The following is a 17,630-nucleotide window of genomic DNA, read 5'->3' as shown; positions in this document are numbered from 1 at the left end:
TCCACTGAGGGTCACAGGTGACTCTCAGGTGAATCGACTCTTCAGAAGCTTGTTCCAGCTGTGTGGGAGTGGAACCAAGTGACTGATACCTGTACAGGTATGTTTGCCTCTGAACACCCACCTGTCCTCTCTGTGGTTCTCGTCTCTGCACTCTCTCCTCCAGCCATCGTCTTCAGTGACAGCTGGTAGTTGCGACCAGGGGTTAGACCCTCAAAGACTACCTGCGTGATATTGGAAGGCATGTGGTGCTGCTGAGGGGTCGATCCTAGAGCCGACAGCGTCAGCAGGTAGAAATCAACGCCTCCTTCAGGTGAGACCCAAGAAGCCCTCAGACTGCCGGAGCTTCCGTCGTTATCCAGCATCAGATTAGACACTGATTCTGGGACTAAAGAGAAAACTTTTGTCATCATTCCGATATCTGGTCACAGTTCAGAATAACCTCAACAAAAAATGGTTAATAATCTGCACTTATATTGCGCCTTTCTAGCTTTGGCACTCAAAGCACTTTACACTGTTTCTCAATCACCCATTCACGCTCACAATCACACACACTCACATACCGATGGGGGAGCTACTATGCAGCTGCCCAACATTCACTGGGAGCAACTAAGTTGGGGTTCAGTGTCTTGCTCAAGGACAGAACTATTATATGAACATTCAGCAGCTCAAAAACATTAACAACTTAAGTTAAATCTAAAGCTATGTCTGTAATATGTTTGTTTTATTCACAGGTAGCAGAGAATATGTCTTTCGGTGGAAGCTCTGTCTTACCTGTCTCAGATGTTAACACATTTTTAGCTTATGGGTAGGCAAGGTTTTAAATGAGCAGCTGCAGACAGAGGAAGGGTGTGGGGGGGAACCCTAAAATAACCAGGAAACCTGAGTAGACAGACACAGTCACAGCTTGAAAGTAAAACAAAGGGCAACAGGGAAACTATGCCTGTTGTTTTCAAGTTGCCCCTCAAAACCATTTCATTAGGTACACCTGTATTGCCATGAATTCTGCTTTTACAGGTTATAATTTTTAAGTTTTTAAGGTTATAATTCTACTATGTGTCTGTTACTGAGGTTATAGTTCGTGGTGGAGTCTGACTGGGTTGTTAAAAAGTGATTCCCTGTAAAAGTAGAATTCAGGGCAAAGCTGCAGGACTTGATTGGAATAAATTGTACAGGTGTATCTGTCTGAGCCAACCAGGGTTTCCCTGTTTTTGTTTATATTGTTTAAGGTTAATTAGATTAAGAAGCTTATGTATAAGTGTACTGATGATGTCATTAATGACATCATATAACTGCCGTTGAAGTTTAGTTTTTAAGTTTGTATAACTAGTTTTCGTAGAATCTATGTATATAGAAAGTTTGTTGGAAGAGAGGGAGTTCAGCTCAGCTTTTGCAAAGAACAGACACAGCTATACTAGCTACAAGGTTCAGCTATTAGGGATAAAGAGATAATAAATCTCTTTAATGTTCAGTGTTTGTCATACAACAATCTGCAGTGGATAATTGCTGTAGCACTCGATACGAGTATGATTGCCTCTACAGTACCTAATGAAGTGGCCAGTGAATAAGTTTGTGCTTGAAATATTCCAAAATTAAACAACATGACTCTTTAAGACTTTTGTGTGTCAGGTTAAAAGTTCTGACCCTCACCTACAAAGTGGTCAAATGAGCTGATGGTTGTCTCATCACTACACAGCAAAAGGTATTCATCTTAGCGTTCCAACAATGAAGAAACGAGCTACCAAACTCACAGAGGGAACCAGGAAATGTACCAAAAAATAAAACTAGCAGCATCATATCATAATAAGTACCCGTGACAGCCTCTGTGGAGGCGATGGTCTGCATAGCTACAGCCTCTGTTACCACGGTAACAGTGTACAGGGTTCCTGGTTGGAGGTTGCTCAGTTCAACAGACGTCTCGCTGTTTCTTAAAGTCACATTTCTCAGTAGTATCCCGTCCTGGTCCGTTAGCAGAACCCTGAACCTTTCAGCTCTTCCAGGACCCACCTGCCAGGAGGTAGTGAGGCTGCGTGAGGATGAAGACACCACCTTCAGGTCCAGGACAGAGGAGGGGGCTACAGTAGGGAGAGAAACAGCAGAAATGAGAAAGTACACCTTTACACCTTAAAAATCATGATGAACCCAGAGACCTCTTTGTGGACAGATGAGGTCACTGGTTCAGGACTGATGTCGGGTGTGGCTGTGTATCAGGCCAAGAACCCACTGATCTCGCTTTATAGTTGCTGGACAGGTGTGGTGTCTCACCTGTAGCTGCTGAAGTGACAATAGGTGCAGCGCTCTTGTCCCCAGCCGTAGCCACTATGCTGACAGTATACAGAGTTCCAGGGACCAGGGAGCTGAAACCACAGCGGGGGGCTGCAGAGCCTGCAATTCTAGTACTGCGGGTGGATTTGGTGCTGGTGTCTATCAGGGTCAGGTCATACCAGTCCACATGACCGGGAGAACGAGACCACGATACCGTCAGACCTGAGGAACCACTCGGAACTGCTGACAGGCTTTTATAATGAGTCGGAACATAGTCTAGTTGGACATCAAGATGAGCTGGACCGACTGGGTCTGAGACAAGACAGAGGAGACAAGACAGAAGACATGTAATGCTTCTCTCTGTAGAGATTGAGTTTTACCTGAATCACAGGGGAATGTCTGGGCTTGCAACTCATATACTTTAGTACTTGCTGCTTTAGTGCCATGTCACAAAAACGTAATTAATATACGCAATAAAGTCTGAGTCTGCAAAGATTGAATCATGTCACCTGAACTTCTTTCTTCTTGGTTAGAAATGTTCCGCTATTTGTCCAAGCAGCTTTTTCAGTCTGAATAAAATCGCTAGGGAACCCAGTTATATCTTCCAGAGTAGCCTTTGTTCCACCCTGGCCTGAATAGGTTTTGAGGTGGGAAGAGGGTGGAGTCATCAAGATGTAATGATTACAAACCTAATCCCCTAAACCCCTAAAATGGAAGTCGTTACGTGTGGCCCACTTAGTGATGTGTGAAGTGGTCTAGAAGGGCAGCATGAAAAAATGGTTGAGTTGTGCCTGAGGCTCCCTCCTCTGTTGAGAGAAGGATTCTCCATGTGAACATAAATGGCTTCACCTACTCCTCTCTCACACCTGTCTTCTCTGTCCAAATTGTGGACATTGTCATCCCTTAGCAAGTATCCTTCATCCTTCAGGTGTATGGACAGTACGCTGCTGATTCGGATCCAGAGGTGTTTCTTCTCCTGTGCTGGGCCATCCTCTTGTGTAGAGGCTGTTAGGTTTATCCAATGTAGAGCGCTGAACACTCTTCACTGCACTGGACTGCATACACTACATTGCTCTTCTTGTATCTAAGTGTTTGGTCCTATGGGTGGACCAGTCTTGGCCACAGTGTGTTATTGGGTTTGAAGTAAACAATTATGTGGTGAATTCTGAAGATCCTTCTGAGCTTCTCTGACACACCAGGTGTCTCCTTTGACTCTGAGTCTCTGCTCTGTTCCTCGTCCTTATGTTGGATCTGGATGCCATCTCGTTTTAAGGCCCCTTAGGATAACCACAGGCCTTTCTATCCTCTATTCTATCTAGGTGGTGATGTTTTCTGCCCTATGGTGCAGGGTCCTGATGACTCCTACTTTTGCAGTGGGTGGTGGGAATCAGACTGTAGGTAATGGTCTGTGTGTGTGGGTTTCCTGTAGATTTGTATTTCTAGGTTGCATCAAGTCCTAAAGTTCACTGTGCAGTCCAGAAAGCCCAGTCGGTTGTCAGTCGTGTCCTCCCTGGTGAACTTGATGTTGGTATCAACTGCATTTATGTGGTCTGTGAAAGAATGTACCTCCTGGATCTTGATCTTTACCAAGGTGTCATCTACATATCTGAACCAGTGAACTGAGTGCTTTCTTCTCCACTTCCTCCATGTATAGGTTGGCGACAATCTGTGACAATGGAGAACCCTTGGCACAGCCATGTTTCTGTCTGTGGAACTCACTCAGGTCTGATCTGGGTTGAGGTTGTTTCTGGTGTGCAGGGAGTGGTCATCTTCTAGTCTTTTCCTAACGACTTTTAGGGGATCAATGGTGGGAATGCTGGTGAAGAGGGAAGTGACATCAAAAGATACCATGGTTTTAACAGCATCCAGTTTCAGCTCTTTGACCCTGGCTGCAAAATCCTCTGAGTTTTGTATTGGGTTATCAGTGTATCCAACTAGCGGGAGGCCAAGTATTTCCAAGTTGTAAGTTACTGAATTAATGCTGCTGACAATGGGTCTGAGTGTTGCTCCTTCCTTGTGTATCTTGGGAAGTCTATACATGGAACAGGTGGCTTCTCCTGAATAAAGGCTGTGGTAGGTTACCCTATTGATGGCATGGTCTCTTTACAGTAAGTTTAAGCAGTCTATAACCTTTGTTTTGTAGTCGCTGGTGGTATCTCTTTTCAGCTTCTCATATGTGTGATGGGCGTCTAAGAGTGTGGTGACTTTATTGTGGTAATCCTCAGTGTTCAGGACAACTGTGCACCTTCCTTTATTGGCAGGCCCTGCTGAGAGATGTCAGGAACATTCTCTCCTGGGCAGTGAGGTTGGCTGGTGGTGGTTGAGCCATGGTTAATGCTGCAGAGACTTTCAACGTGCCTTTGCAACTGGCAAATCCATGTTGCTGATTCAGTTGCTTTAATAAAATACACAACTAGAACCTGGGTTAATTACAAAGTTTATAGGCCTCTGGCCAAGACCTCCCTCTCTGGCTGGATGAGATCCCTGTCTGAGAGGTTCCTTACCCACTAGTTCATTGTGTTTTCTTTTGTTAACTTTTCATCTTTCTTACTCCCGGTGCCCCCCTCTGCTGTCTGTTTGCAGGAGAGAAGAATGTCAAACTTCTTGGTTTGTCTTTCTTTCCCCTTTCCCTATGAAAAAATTGTATGACTCTGTCCAAAAACTAAGTTAGATGGGATGGTAGAAAGTTTCTGGTGAAGGTTGTCCAATTTCAGTTTTAAAGTGTCAATGGTGAAGGGGGTCTGTCTTATCCTTTCACTCAGCAGATGTTTCTGAGCTTTCATGAGTATCATGTTCACTCTATGGCTCTTGATGGTGGATCACGGACGTAAGCTTGTTGGTGTGAGGCCAGGGTGGAACAAAGGTCTACTCTGAAGGATGTAACTGGATTCCCTAGCCACTTATTCAGACTGAAGAAGCTGCTTTCCACCTGCCCAAGAACAAAGAAGTCCAGTTGACATTATTTAATCTTCAGATAACCAAACCTGGATGACTAAGAATCTTCACAGATATTAAACTCTGAAAATAGATTAAAATTGATAAATTTAGCTCTAAAACACTTTTCAATTCTGACTTTCTCTCAGGCAGTGTGTTTACATGGACTTAAGTAACCAGGTTACAGGTGGCTCTCTGGAAACCTGATTTTTTATGTCATGTAAATGGGACAGCTGGTTTTTGGGTAGGGATTTAGAGAAACCTAGTTTCCCAGGATGATTTATCTCAGAGAATGTAGATCTCTCTGCCATGTATATGTCTAACCAGGTTTGTAATCAGCTTTCTCTAACTGTGCATGTGTGTGACAAGAGCCTGCAGACAGAAACACACAGCCGAGTGAAAGACTGAATGAAAGGAGAGATCATTAACAGAGTGATGACACCTCATTTTAAAAACAAAGTCAGTCTATGGTTCAACAGAAAATACAAAGTGCCTTGTTTGCTCTGTCAATCAGCTGTGTCTCTCCTCTTTTTTCCTTTGTCTTACCATTCACGTAAAATCTATTCCCAGATTACCTGAGAAAGCTCATTTCTCCAAGTAACATGGTTACTTAAGTGCATGGAAACACAGTCATTGTGTGATAATTTCTCCCCCTGGAGTCTCTAATCTCAGTAGAGGGTTAAGGTGTCCTACATCCGCTGCTGCAGTAACAATGTAAAAAGGGAAGTGGGTGAGGAAACAAATACTTGAATTTCGATGAAAATCATTGTTGGAAAACCGAGTGTGTCAGAGCCAGGAGTTGGTATCACCAGCTTCAAACCCTTAAACTGCTTCATATTGGTGTTTGTTTTCATTATCAGCTGAATATTGTACTTTGTTGTCTGCAGTGTCTTAGTCAGTGGAGCAGATATGAAGTCATTTTATAAACTATTGTTTAATTTATTATTTATGGTTCTGTCCCTAAGACTTCTCAAAGCCAGACAGGGACACATACTGCGACAATGCTATAGCAGACACATTGGTGTGTGAATGGGTGAATGAGAAGCAACATTGTAAAGCACTTTGGATAAAAGCACTATATAAGCAGGCATTTACCAGATGTCCTACTGGTGAAGCTTTTACATTGATATACAATCATGAACTCAGAATCACGCCACCCCATCCCAGCTGTGGTTCCTGGTGGTTCAATTTGTAAAGGTAAAGTAAAGTTTTTTATTTGTCATTATACATATATGGTGTACAATGAAATTGCACCAGATGATCAAATGGAGGGTTAATCCTAAATGGCTGCCACTATGGGCCAACCTGATATGGTCCCTAACACATGTTTGTAGGGGTAAGGAAAACTGGAGCATCCAGAGGAAACCTTCACAAGCATGGGGAGAACATGCCGACTCCACACAGAAAGGCCTGTCTGATCTGGGAATTCAACCCAGGACCTTCTTGATGTGAGGTAAGAGGGCTAACCACTCTGCCTCCGTACTGCAGCAGGTAGACTCTGTTCTGGTTCTTACCTGTTCTCACTGAGACATTGGTCCTTTCTCCATACTTCTTTGAAACCACCGTTAACCAGTACAGAGTCCCAGGTACCAGTCCAGTGACATTACAGATGAAACTGGTCCCGGCCTCTCCATGTGGGTCACAGTAAGTAGTTTGAGCCCAGGATTCATCCTCAGTGACCAGGGTGAAGTTACAGGACAGGCCATCTGTGGTTAATGTCACCACAGCCAAATTTGAACTGGACATGATCTTAGTCAGGTTCGCAGAGCAGCTGGAATCTGTGGAGGTCTGGACCTAGAACAGGAAATCACACTAGCACAGGTGAGCACAGCACAGTTTAACAGGAGTGGTAAAAGGGGGTCTCTGAAAATGTATATAAAAGTATCCAAATGTATTTTTGTTTTAATGGTTAGCTTTAAATACATTTAAACGCTGGACATTGAGGATGTGAGTACTCCGTCCACCCAATGTTTCAGAGGAACCATTGGATTTGCAGTAAAATCTATACAAAATATTGCACATATGACACAACTCAGCTGGTTCTAAAGACTTTAGAGATGTGAGTTTGTGGCCAAAATGACTAGGGCTGAAAGCATGGAGATCTTTCCTGATGAAGATTGATGAACATTCCAAACAACAGATCTGTTCACTCACCTCAATAACACTCCAAATGAATCCAAGTATCAAACATCTCATGAGGCATCTGAGCATTGCGGTCACTAAGTTAAATCCGTCTGTTCAACTAGCATAAAGGAAATCCAGCGATACCTTCCCAGGTGAGCTGACATTACGGGGATGTAGAGTTAGAATAGCTAATGATCTTCAGGTTGGGACAAGAAGTGTCCCTAACACATTCCGTCCACTACTACACCCTCATCCTCAGAAGTAAAAGTAAAATAAATCTGAATCTTCTTAGTTAATTCAAACGTTTTTCAACAGTCCGGACTCTCTCTCACAGGGATCTTTAAACTTTCACTCAGAACAGAAGCAGCCTGGACTCCCTGCAGACCCACACCCCACTCTGCTTCCTTCCTGACTGCCTTGGACTTTCTCTGACGACCTTTTGCATCGAACTGAGCTCCATCCATCATAGCAGAACCCACCATTGTTAGGGCTGAATAAGAGTAATCCAATCAGGAAGCAGCTTCACATTCAGTGCCAGGAACCAGTTCTAATTATAGACCAGTCCTAAGCCATCCAAACTGATCTTTATATTGAATTTAATTCTGTTCATGACACATGTTGTCACTGTCATATTCCAACAAACAGAAACCAGTCCATATACAGATCATTAAAGACATGGATGCTGTTGTGATGAAGTTTTATTATGGTCCATGTAGACACCACATTCTAAAGATGATGAGAGGACTGTACACATCAACACACAAAGCCCTGACCTTTACCTAATCACTCAGTCCAACTCCCTGTTCTCATTGTTATTGTTTTTTTAAAAGAAATCCATGTACAAGCTTGCCTCAATCCCTCTTCCACCCACCTTCCCTTTCCACACCCCATCTTCATGCTGCAGTCACAATATATCAGACTTTTGTTATCTTAAAGCTTGATGCAAAAGACATGAATCACTGTATAATATAAAAGTATTAAGAAATTATGAAAGTCAGGGTTTTAAAAGAGACTTGACAAGTTGATGCTGGTATGTTGGTAGTGATCATATGTCACTTAGGGAGGGAGAGAACAATAAGTAGACTTCTGGTTAACTTCAATTCTGAACGAACTGTAGGCTCTCCACAGCTGTTGGAACAAGTCAGGCTGAATAACGAATCTTATAAATAAATAGGACATAATGTCCCTGAGTCAGTAGGCATAAGGAGGCAACAACCATCCACTTGAGCAAAACTGTATGTTTGCCCAAAGGGAGGCAAAAGACAATGTAGTGTGTTTGGCTGGAGTTGAACGTTTGTCCACCTCTCCATCCATGCCAAAATAATTAAACCAAGAGGTTTGGTTCCTGATTACAGTGATGGGAGATACCAGATTCAAACTGATACCAAGTAATACCTTGGCTAGTATCGCAATATTGATCCGATACTGATACCAGAGTGTTATGTTAATTCTGTCATCTGATCACGATTAAACACAATCACGTGAGCCCTTACAGGGAATAATTAAAAACATTAAAAAGACAGCAAAATCATTGTTCAACCTATTGGCATTTTTAAAATTTCCATTATTTCAAATAACCTGAGAAAACATTAACATATGATAACAGCATGACACTTCCTTTATCAGGTGAACAGCTTATGTCACTTGATATCCATGACTTGCCCTCATCTATATATATGTCTTAGATACCCATCTGTATTTCCTTCCCTTAGTTTAAAACTAACTATGGATTAGACACATTTTGCCTATTTGTACAATTCTCTTGTGTGTAGAAGGAGCAGAAAACATTCGGATATGACTGCAGAGAAAATATGAATAAATAAACAGAAAATATAGATATTTTAACTTGAGAATCGATATTTAAAAATTGGCCATCAAGATCGAAATATTGATTTTTTTTATCGATCCGCCCATCACTACCATATTATAACTAAGTATATCAAATAGGGTTGTATACACCATTTCTGTATGTTTCCAGGGCTCCAGTACATGTAGGTAAGCAACATCTCATTAGTTTTGCATATGATGGCAGGCATTAACATCTGGGTAAATATGATACCTTAACTTTCCACATGAGCTCTATGTGCAACCCTAAACTGTTACAGTGTTGAGCACATAACAAGGTTAAGGATTGAGTCCCATGTATCATTGGACAGTGAAAAAGGGCTGCTCTGAGTTATTGTCATAACCACCATGGCTTGAGCACAACATGACTGATCAGTCAGATTCTGATCTCTTGACAGAACAAATATGTACCCAACACAACTCTTCTCCCTAGTTTTATTACTAAAAACCAGAAAAGCATGATGGTTAATGTGGCATGGTGTTTGTACCCACTTACTGGATCTACAAGCAATATTCCTTTTTTTTCCCCCTTTTTGGTGTCCACAACTTCCTAAAGAAAAACAAGCTCTGCAGCCATTTCCGCCCCTTTTCAACTAGAGTTTTATTTTCACATTTCGTATAAAGGTGGAACCAAGTAAAAACTGTGGAAATAAAAGGATTTATTGGAGAACTAAGTAACATAAAAAGGGCACAATGACTAACCGATAACCACTCCAAGAGGGAGGTAAAAATCAGCATTAACAAAACCAAGAAGGTAACTAATGCAAAAAGTTGGATAAACAAGCGAAACCAAACAGAACAGAACTAAACTAAGCATGACTAAGGGACTAGAGAAACTAAATATGAACCAGACTAAGGGAACTAGAAAAGCTGGGTGTGAACATGATAGAGAACTAGAGAAGCTAGACATGAATGACAAATAAACTAGAGTGACTAGGCATGAGTGTACAGAGGGGGAAATAAGAAGCTACAGTAAGTATGAACACATGACCTGGAGCAAGTATTAACTAAACTACTGTTCAAACGGCCAACAACAACAGGAATGTGAACAAAGTCCATACAAACAAAGAGAATGTGGCATCTGGCAGAACTGGACCACTTAGTAAACTCAGGTATTGACATGGATCTGGGAATGACTGAAAAAAGCAAGGACTATTTATACTGTGGCTTGATGGAGGGAACAGCTGCAGCTGGGCATGGGTGTGGCCGGAGGCAATGAAGGGAGAGTGGACAAAGGAGAAGGAAAACCATAAGGGTTTGTGTACAGACTTAGAGATGTGTGTAAGAGTAAGCGAAGACAGAGGAAACTAAGGAACAATATAAATTGGAAAACATGAACCATAACAAAAACAAATTCCAAGAGGTAGATCATTAAACACAACTCCTCCATCTCTTAGGCAGCGGATTTTTTTTCAACTCATTGAGCAGGACCTGGTCATATCTTGTCTAAACTACTGCAGTGTCCTGCTGACAGGGCTACCAGCATCACAATTAATTCCCCCTAGATGATCCAAATTGCAGCATGTCTCATTTCTAATCTGCCAAAAAGGAAACCCAACACACCACTGTTCAGGTCTCTGCACGGGCTTCATCAGGTTCAAATCTCTAACTCTCACCTAGAGAGTGGTCGACTCAACAACTTCCTACATCAACTACCTCATCCAGGTCTACAATTCCTCTATTCTAACAGGTGTCTTATGCTCTCTACACCACACAGATGTTGGACTTACGAGTGTAGTTGTGCTCAGTTCTAAAGTTGTCGTCTGAAGTGTGGTTGTAGCTGGAAGAGTAGTCGTCGTTGTTGCTCTGGTTGTAGCTGCAGGAGTTGTTTTACTGGGTGTGGTGGAGGCTGGAGTGATAGGTTGTGTTGTTTCAATGGTGGTTGTCGAGGTTGCAGTGGGGGTCCATGTATTTGTAAAGGTTGCAGTTTGTGTGGTAGTTGGTAGTGTAGTGGATGTAGTTTTGGTCGCAGTTGGTGTTATAGAAGAAGAAGTTGTTATCGTCCCCATGGTCATGGTGGTTGGAATTTCTGTGGTTCTAGGGGGTGTGGTGGTTTCAGTTGCAGTTACAGAAATCGTAGTGGTTGTGCTTACAGGTGTCCTTACAAAAGTGGTGGTGGGTTTCTTGGTGCTTACATGTGTGCTCACAAAAGTGGTGGTCAGATTGGTTGTGCTTACAGGTGTGCTCACAAAAGTGTTGGTTAGATTGGTTGTGCTTACAGGTGTGCTTACAAAAGTGGTGGTTAGATTGGTTGTGCTTACAGGTGTGCTTACAAAAGTTGTGGTGGGGTTGGTTGTGGTTACAGGTGTGATCACAAAAGTGGTGGTTAGATTGGTTGTGCTTACAGGTGTGCTTACAAAAGTGTTGGTTAGATTGGTTGTGCTTACAGGTGTGCTTACAAAAGTGGTGGTGGGGCTGGTTGTGGTTACAGCAGTTCTTACAAAAGTGGTGGGGGGGTTGTTTTTGGTTACAGGTGTGCTCAAAAAAGTGGTGGTGGGTTTGGTAGCGTTTGCTGGACTTGTGTATGTGACCGTTGGCGTTGAGGTGGGGGCTACTACCGTAGCTGTTGGAGATGCATGTGGGGCAGTTTGAGTAATGCTGGTTGCTGAAATCTTTGGATGGACTGTAGAGTCTGTCGACAGCACCAAGCTGACTGTTTTTTGAGTCGGGGAAGTCGTAGACGGGGTCTGATGGATATGGGATGGGTCTATTAAAGACATCGTTTCTGCAGCTGTAGGGGAATGGGAGATGGTAGGTGAAAGTGAAGCTGTGGTGTTCCCATCAGTATCATGGTTTGTGTCAGAAACAGTGGATGAACTGATTGCAGCTGTGTATCCAGAATTAGACATGACCACAGAGGTGAATGAAAACCCTGTTTCTCCTGTGTTTACACCTGATGAACCTGTGGATGGAACCAGACCCACACTGCTGCTTTGAGTCAACTCATTTCCTGCTGAGGATGTGGTGGAAACCTGTTGGTGCACTGATGTGGTCTCTGCTTCAGTCCTGATCTCAGGGATGTTTCTGGCTGACAAACTCTCTAATATTGCCTTGGATCCGTTAGTGGTTGAACCAGCTGGACTGGAGAAGACACCGTAGCTGCTGTTCAGACTCCAACGCTCTGTGACTGAAGCTGAAACATCTGCTGGTGACTGTTCTGTTACTGACCTTCTGGTTTGAGGTGTGGTGACTTTGTCCACATGTGTTGCAGCTGTGTCAGTTATTGGACTGTCCAGTTCTGAGTAGATGATCCCTCTGGGGGTTCTGTGGGTTTTTAGTGTATTTGATAATCGCTCATTTATCGGAGATATGGCCGGAGTTCTGAACGTTGAGCTGTTGAGTCCCGCAGGTTTATGTGTGGACAAATAAAAGACGTTGGAGATAGACGTGTCTGAAAAATAAGGCATAAAGAACTTTAATATATGGGAAATAATAACAAATATGTAAAGTCACATTATATATTTATGTTTAAGTTTCAATTTAAATGTTCTTACTAATTTGTTTGATAATGAGCAACAAGCTGAAGTTCTGACTCTACTAGTAAGTCCTCCATCCTTAACACACATTTAGGTCATTTAGGTCACATTTAGCCGTTTAGTTTCCTCTTCTTGTGGCACTAAATTAGGCTAATGTTAGGTGACATCCAATGACCTACTGTTAGTAAAACTACTAACAACAAACCCTGGAAGTGTGGTTTATGACGTTTTCACATTCAATTGATTCATATGATACTTCCAATAAACAGCTAGCTTGTGTTAGCTTTAGTCATAGTAAATTTGTTCCAACTGTTCCAACTTGTTTGTAGCAGTTTTCAACTTTGAATGTTTAATTTTCATCACCATACAATATGTCAATGTTTACAATAGCTTGATGCTAAATAGCTCTCTAAATCTATAATTAATCAAAACTCTACTTGTCTTTCATTTAACAAATCCACCTTATCACTCACAGTTAGTTCTTTTTCTCCAGGACAGCACTAAAATAAGCTCTGTGATCCTATTGGTCATTCAGAGCTCTGCTCCTATTCGTTAGTCAGAACTGTGTTTCTATTGGTCAATTGTGAGGCATGTTTCTATTTCAAGATTCAAAATTCAGTTGTCATATGCACAGACAGAAAGCATGTTTCCATGCCCAATGAAATTCTTACTTTGCCGTCCACTTTAAATGTCATTTAAATGTAGGTTAAATTTTGTAATACTTTTACTTTACTGGAGTATTTCCAAATCAGGCTACTTTTACTTTTATTCTGCTAAATGAACTTTACAGCTTTACTTTTGTTAACAACAATTTTGAATTGTTAGACGTTTCAAGATGTGAACATTCATGGTATCGCAGCATCAAAATATTCTTTTCTTAGTACAGTACTAGTACTTTTTTAACTAAGTACATTTACTTCATCTTCTTTTCTACTTCAAATTAAGTAAGGAATTTAAAGTAGTACTATTTGTAGTGGAGTACATTTTGAGGCAAACACTTGCAAGCTGAGCTGCAGTCAGGAAGAACACTGCTGACTTCTTCCTTTCTGAGTGAGTCCAGCAACAATGTGAGGAAAGTCAGTATCAGGACTCTGACGTTTTTTTTAACTGGCTCACACAGACCATCTCCTGACTAAGGCTGACCCACTGAATGAGTCTGTGTCCACTCATGGAGTATTAGACCATGAGTTTAGTCTACTCTGACACAATAGTGTCTTCTGTCACTATACGTGTCAAACAAGCAAATTAGTAATCTGATTACTGTTATGCTGCATGTACATTAAACAGATTTATGTTAAACAGTCTGATCAGTAGGTGGAGGGGGGGCCTGTTAACTGACAGATGACAGCATCTGAACCAGGTGGTCCTCCTGATCTCACCTATCTCTGGACATAAAGACGTGATCAGCTGATCCCCTTCTGAGTCCACGTCATACTTCCTCCACCCTGACGTCTGCAGGGTTTGTCCCACCAACACCAGTGAGTTCAGTTTTCTCAAGTACATGTGTGTCTCAGCCAATCCGAATGCCCCCTCAGTGCCATAGCAGCTCCATGTGGGTGCCCTGCTGCAGTCATTGAGTTTGACAAGGCGGGTGTGGGGAGGGAGGTGGGGGCTGGGGTCGGCCCAGAGACACCTGGAGGACTGAGAGTGGATGAGCCTCCCTCCACCTGTCCATGCCCACTGCTGGGAGGGGTTAGAGGCATTACACTGACCCAACCTGACATGGTGATTCTGGACTGTCAGACAGAGGTTCTGGGGGGTCAGAATGATGCTGAACCTAGCTGTAGAGAGACAACATCATCACTTCACAGACCTGAACCAGCTTCATCACAGGACAGATACAAAGTCACACAATCCACAGACCTCAACAGACTGAAGACCTCAACTTTTCACAGCTATTTTCTACAATGAAAGACCAGACGCTTTAAAGGGACAAAACATCCCATAAAGAGACTAATTTAAAAAATGACCTGTGTTGACTATGAATCCAGAACCTGGTTTTTGGACCGTTGAAACCACATCAGTAATAGTCTGGGTCACAGGGTTTGAGATTATGACACAACTGGGTTCATCTCAAGTTGTCAGCAGTTTCAGCCTTTGGTGGTTTTAAATAAGTAGGTAAATAAACCAGGTTTTGGATTCACAGATGGGTTACACATCATCCAGTGTGTTCTTTTTAACCATCCTGCTTCACTGCACTTAGAGGGAGCTGTACTTTTTAGTATGTATACTTTGTACATTGAGGTATTTTACAAATGAAGATTTTGGATAAACACACGTCAGGCTGTCAAATACTGCCATCACATACTGCACTGCACTACAACTAAAACTATGTAGGATTTTAATCCAAAATTGGTCCGTACAAAATGTTACTGTTGCAATATTTCAAGTTTCACAAATTTTCCTTAAAATTACTTTGTTCAGTTTATTCCAACATGTGTCTGTCCTTCTGACACCAATCAAGGATCCAATTGATCAATAATAAATCAATCAATAACCTGCTATTAAACACATTTCGCTGCAGAGAAACCATCAAAATATTTAAATTATTTAAAATTTATTTTAGAGTTAGATTTTACTGGACGTGACTCTGGGAAATAATGATTACTTTGCTCACAATTACTTAAAAGTACTTTTCATACTTTACGTACACATACTGACTGTATTTACATACTTTTCTAACATACTTACTAACTTTTCCAGTTGCAGGATGTTCTATTTTGACAGTATGGTATAAGAACTATTATAAGTACTCTGTCCACTACCTACTGTGTACCTGTAAGTACTAAAAGGAAAAGGAAAAAGGACAAAAGACTTTGGGTCAAAGGACAAATATTTTGTGTATAAAAAAGATAAATGACTGTGAAACTGAGTACATACTGTAATTGGTAATGACAAGGTAGTTACGTATTTCCATAAATGTACATTGGACATTTGTTTTCTCTGCTTGTGTCCACTTGTACTACACAGTATTCAGCAGTCTTTACACAGTAACATGCAGCTGGTTTTACACAGTATTGATTACAAAAGGTTCAGTGTTTGGATCACAGAAGTCTGTTAGTTTCCGACCACATCATTACTACATTACCCGTACCGGTGTGACTATCAGTACTTACAGGCAGATGTGAAGCTCAGAAGCTGAAGTAAAAGCAGAAGTGGGGCGTCCATGCTCCAGTAGTTCTCAGGCGTTGTCCAGCTTCAGATGAGCAGAATGGACGTGTTGGAGGGAAGTGAGTGTTTGTGAGCAGCGTTTCCTCCCATTCAGCTGTGCTGGACGTTTCAGAGAACAGGAGCAGTCGGAAATACCAGAGGACATCACACACGTCCAGTTCCTCCAGGGAACCTGCAGGAGCAAACAGGAGGAGCAGGAGGTGGAGGAGTAACCAGCTCATTGTGTTCGTGTCTGGGTTTGAGTTCAAACCCAGATAAAAGTTGATCATGACCATGTTGAGCTGTGAAAACATTAAATCTGCAGCTTAAAATGTTTTATTCCCTTTTCCCCAACATGTCCACAAACATTTGGATTCGTCTTAGAGGCTGCCACTCACTTCACGTCTGTCTGTGAGGCCTTTATCATGGCCACTGTGAAATTAAACACAGATCCCGTTAACAGGTAAGTTACAGTTACACTGACTAACCCTGGCACAGTTACAGAGGCTGCAGGTCGGTCTGTTTGAGTCTGTGTGTGACTGTTGGGTGAGGAAGTGGACGGTGGAGGAGAGCTCTCCTTGTCTGCAGAAAGGAGCAGGAGGAGTTGACCCTCAATCGCTTCTGTGCAAACACCAGCCTCTAACCTGAGAGGAGTCAAACTGCATAGACCAGGACTACGATCTGTGCAATGAGATAGGTCCAGGTCTACATGTCCAACAGTCCCTTTCTCTCAGTGGAGTTAATAAAGAGGCAGCAGCTCAGCTCTCACTTTTTGAACTCTCAGCTGCTTCAGTTTAAACATCACACACACACTGGCAGTCACTGGGCAGTGATGTGTGGTTGTGCACTAAAGAAAACTGGATTCTTGCTGCACTCTGAACCATTACAAGCTGACATGGAGTCTTTTACTTTGAAAGAATGAGTGGAATCATTTAGGTGAATAGTGTGTGTGTGTTTCAGTGTGGTGTGAGTGCTAATCTCTGTTGCTGATTGGCAAGAAGGAAGTTCCACCCTCAGCAGGAAGTTGTGCTATTTAACCCCAACAAACCCAGACCACAGAGAGTTCACACGCACACACACGTCCCTTTCACAACCTCTCTGTTAGACCATATTTCCTCACACCAACCCCATCCACCCCTTAGCTATTATTACTATTACTATTACCCCATCACCTGATGCTCATCCCACAATCACCTTCACCAGCTCTCAGGTCAGCACAGGACAGGGACAAGGGGAAGTGGACAGAGGACAAGAAAGAAGCCCGATGTTGTGTGTCCAATCAGTTCCTGATCCAAGTCATGGAACATTGCTGGACCTGGACAACCACCCACATTCTGTTTGTGGACTTCAGCTCTGTTTTTGACAAGGCCTCAGTAATCTGAGAACCCCCCTTCTTCAATTTAGGACTACTTGTCCAACAGGAAGCAGGAGGTCAGTATAGGACACCACTTCTCTGACCCCCTGTTCCTCACTACTGGATCTCCACAGGGCTATGCTAACAACACCAACCTAATGAGCCTCAATGTAAGTTCTGTGGACAGAACTGTTTCATCCAGAACCAGTAGGTGCTGAGTCTCTATATGATGTTCATTTGGTCTAAAGGTTCCTGTCAGAGGGCTCAGACGTGGACTCAGAGGGTCCACGACTTGCCCCTCTAAAGAGCAGAGTACTTCTACACTGTTGTACAGGGAGCATTACTTCTACCACTGCCACATGTTTACTGACTATGCAGGACACACAGGAGGATATCCAGTAAAGACGTTTCTCAGCATTTGATTAAGCATTTTCAACCTTAGTATTTATGATGAATTAGTTCTTTAGGTGTGTCTCATAGAGGAC

At 42.4% G+C, this 17,630-nt stretch overlaps 1 protein-coding gene across 10 annotated transcripts in view; it reads right to left on the bottom strand.

Moving 5' to 3' along the window:
• Positions 1–15,926, bottom strand: part of LOC137108623 (receptor-type tyrosine-protein phosphatase beta-like) — a 40,762-nt gene extending 24,836 nt beyond the window's left edge. For 3 of the 10 annotated variants that reach the window (XM_067493442.1, XM_067493441.1, XM_067493443.1), the window contains exons 1-7: positions 15,758–15,918; positions 14,021–14,422; positions 10,896–12,556; positions 6,711–6,990; positions 2,263–2,574; positions 1,809–2,072; positions 122–385 (exon numbers count right to left, since the gene is read on the bottom strand). In XM_067493442.1, the coding sequence (XP_067349543.1) occupies positions 122–385; positions 1,809–2,072; positions 2,263–2,574; positions 6,711–6,990; positions 10,896–12,556; positions 14,021–14,422; positions 15,758–15,809 (3,235 nt within the window). In that variant the 5' untranslated portion in view covers positions 15,810–15,918. Of the gene's footprint in view, positions 1–121; positions 386–1,808; positions 2,073–2,262; positions 2,575–6,710; positions 6,991–10,895; positions 12,557–14,020; positions 14,423–15,757 lie in introns of all 10 variants that reach the window. The other 7 variants (XR_010912224.1, XM_067493447.1, XR_010912223.1 and 4 more) reach the window with 5 other exon arrangements.
• Between the last annotated feature and the right edge of the window lie 1,704 nt (positions 15,927–17,630).

Source organism: Channa argus, chromosome 23, assembly GCF_033026475.1.
Source record: "Channa argus isolate prfri chromosome 23, Channa argus male v1.0, whole genome shotgun sequence".
In the NCBI taxonomy this organism is placed as follows: domain Eukaryota; kingdom Metazoa; phylum Chordata; class Actinopteri; order Anabantiformes; family Channidae; genus Channa; species Channa argus.
The sequence above is the reverse complement of the archived record's forward strand: the minus strand, read 5'-3'. Positions and strand labels throughout refer to the sequence as shown.